Raw genomic sequence first — 1,802 nt, forward strand, 5'->3', positions numbered from 1 at the left:
AATTACATTTATTTGTCATTAACCTGTTAAAGTAATTTAACAGTGTGGAAAGATTAATATTCAAAATATAAAAATTCCTTTTAAGTAGCCTACATTTATTTTGTTTTAAGGATGTTTAGATATTTCTACAGGGAAATAAAAGATAAATACTGAAGAAAATGATTAAGTGGTGCTTTAAAATGCCCTGTCAATGCAGCTAAATGTCTGGCCTATGTGCAGAACATTCTGGTCAGTATCCAATCATTAATGTCATCATACAATCTGATAAGAAACATTCTTAAAGTAGTAAATCATACTGTGTACACCCAGATTAACTTTAGGACAAAAAATCTCAAAGCAGTTCATGTTGTGCATTGTCCAAGTATCCTCAGTGCAAACTCTTCTCATTCCCCCTTTTGTCATGTTTCCTCAAGTTCGGGCTCTTCTGGAAGTGTGGTGAGATCTTGTATGACTACCTGCGGAGTTGGCATGGTGACGGGCATGGTCATTATGACTGGCACTGCCCCTCGAGAACTTTGTGGCACTGCGTCCCTCTGTAGTTCTGGAGCGAGAGCGTGTGTTGGCGCCTCCTGCAGGTGTCTCCGGTACTGCACGAAGCTGCATGTTTTCAGGACAATGGCGAGGACGTTCTTACCCATGAGTATTCCAGACACTCGGATGTCCCTATAAAACACCATATTTCCTCCCCGTATAAAAATCGTAATAAAATTGATGGCGACCAAACTGAGAATGGGATACAACAGCATCTTGTGCGGCACAATGTTCACACCTTGCATGCTAATTTCACTTAGCGACACACACGGCAGTATCAGAAGTAGTATGTAGCAGTAGAAAAAAGTAAGGCCCTCCACCCATAGAGGGAGCCCTTTTCTCTGAGGCTCCCATAGGCTGGCCTGAATGTCCAAGATGTCGAGAAGATCCACCACAACCCAGAACAGCCGACTCCTCAACTCCTCCCTCTTCTTGAGCGGACGAACGTATTCCATGTGGTCGATGGCTGCCAACGTAACGTAAAGTCCCGGCACAAACACGGAAAGCAGCACCGTCAAAGCCTTGCAGGTAAGAGCGTCCGCTCTCTCGCCTTCTGCCTTGTAGTTCTGGTAGACAAAGTATACCTTGATCTCCAGCACAAAGACATAGAAGAACCAGAGGATCATTGCGTAGCCCCGTTTAGCAGTTCGTACTTCGGCGCCGACCCATACCGCAATGTACCGCAGCACGATGAGGAAACACACGTCCCCTACCATCACCATGATGCAGACGCCCACCTTCCGTGGACCTTGATTCTGCTCCACAAGGTAGGCGTCCAGCAGCGCCATGCTACTCATGATAAGCACACACGAAAGGCAAACGTGTGGCTTGTTGGAAGGGGGCGGTGGGACCATGTTGATTATGAGAGACCAGATAAAAATGATGGGTGGCTGAATGTTCAATCAAAAAGAGTTTTGCAGACCCATATGAGTTGCCTTAACTGTTCATCCCAAAGGCACAGCAGTCCTGGAAACAGTAGTTAATCTAAATCTGCTTAATAGCAGAGCAACCTGTTCCTCGAACTGAGGCGTGATGGGAGGAAGAAATAATGAGGAAGCAAGAGTAAAAGATCAAGAATGAGCCACACTTGCCGTTTCTAAATTCAGCCAGAAGCAAACAAGCTAATGCACAGGATGTACTCCGTAGTACCTCACAGCAAACCTGTTTCCGCTGTCAGTCATTAGTCCTCTCGCCTTAACTCACTCCCACAGTTCTCTGAGTGAACGTAGGCAACCTATGCATACTGATCACAGCCGCTTCGGTTTTCTTTA

General features: G+C 45.5%; 1 protein-coding gene across 1 annotated transcript; it reads right to left on the minus strand.

The window, feature by feature from the left end:
• Window positions 1–344: 344 nt before the first annotated feature.
• Window positions 345–1,552, minus strand: LOC107715063 (transmembrane protein 121-like). Its single transcript, XM_016521105.1, has one exon. The coding sequence runs from the start codon at window positions 1,383–1,385 to the stop codon at window positions 399–401; it is 987 nt and encodes a 328-aa protein (XP_016376591.1). The 5' UTR covers window positions 1,386–1,552; the 3' UTR covers window positions 345–398.
• Window positions 1,553–1,802: the final 250 nt, after the last annotated feature.

This window comes from Sinocyclocheilus rhinocerous, unplaced genomic scaffold (assembly GCF_001515625.1).
Source record: "Sinocyclocheilus rhinocerous isolate Xijiao unplaced genomic scaffold, SAMN03320098_v1.1 scaffold509, whole genome shotgun sequence".
NCBI classification, from domain to species: domain Eukaryota; kingdom Metazoa; phylum Chordata; class Actinopteri; order Cypriniformes; family Cyprinidae; genus Sinocyclocheilus; species Sinocyclocheilus rhinocerous.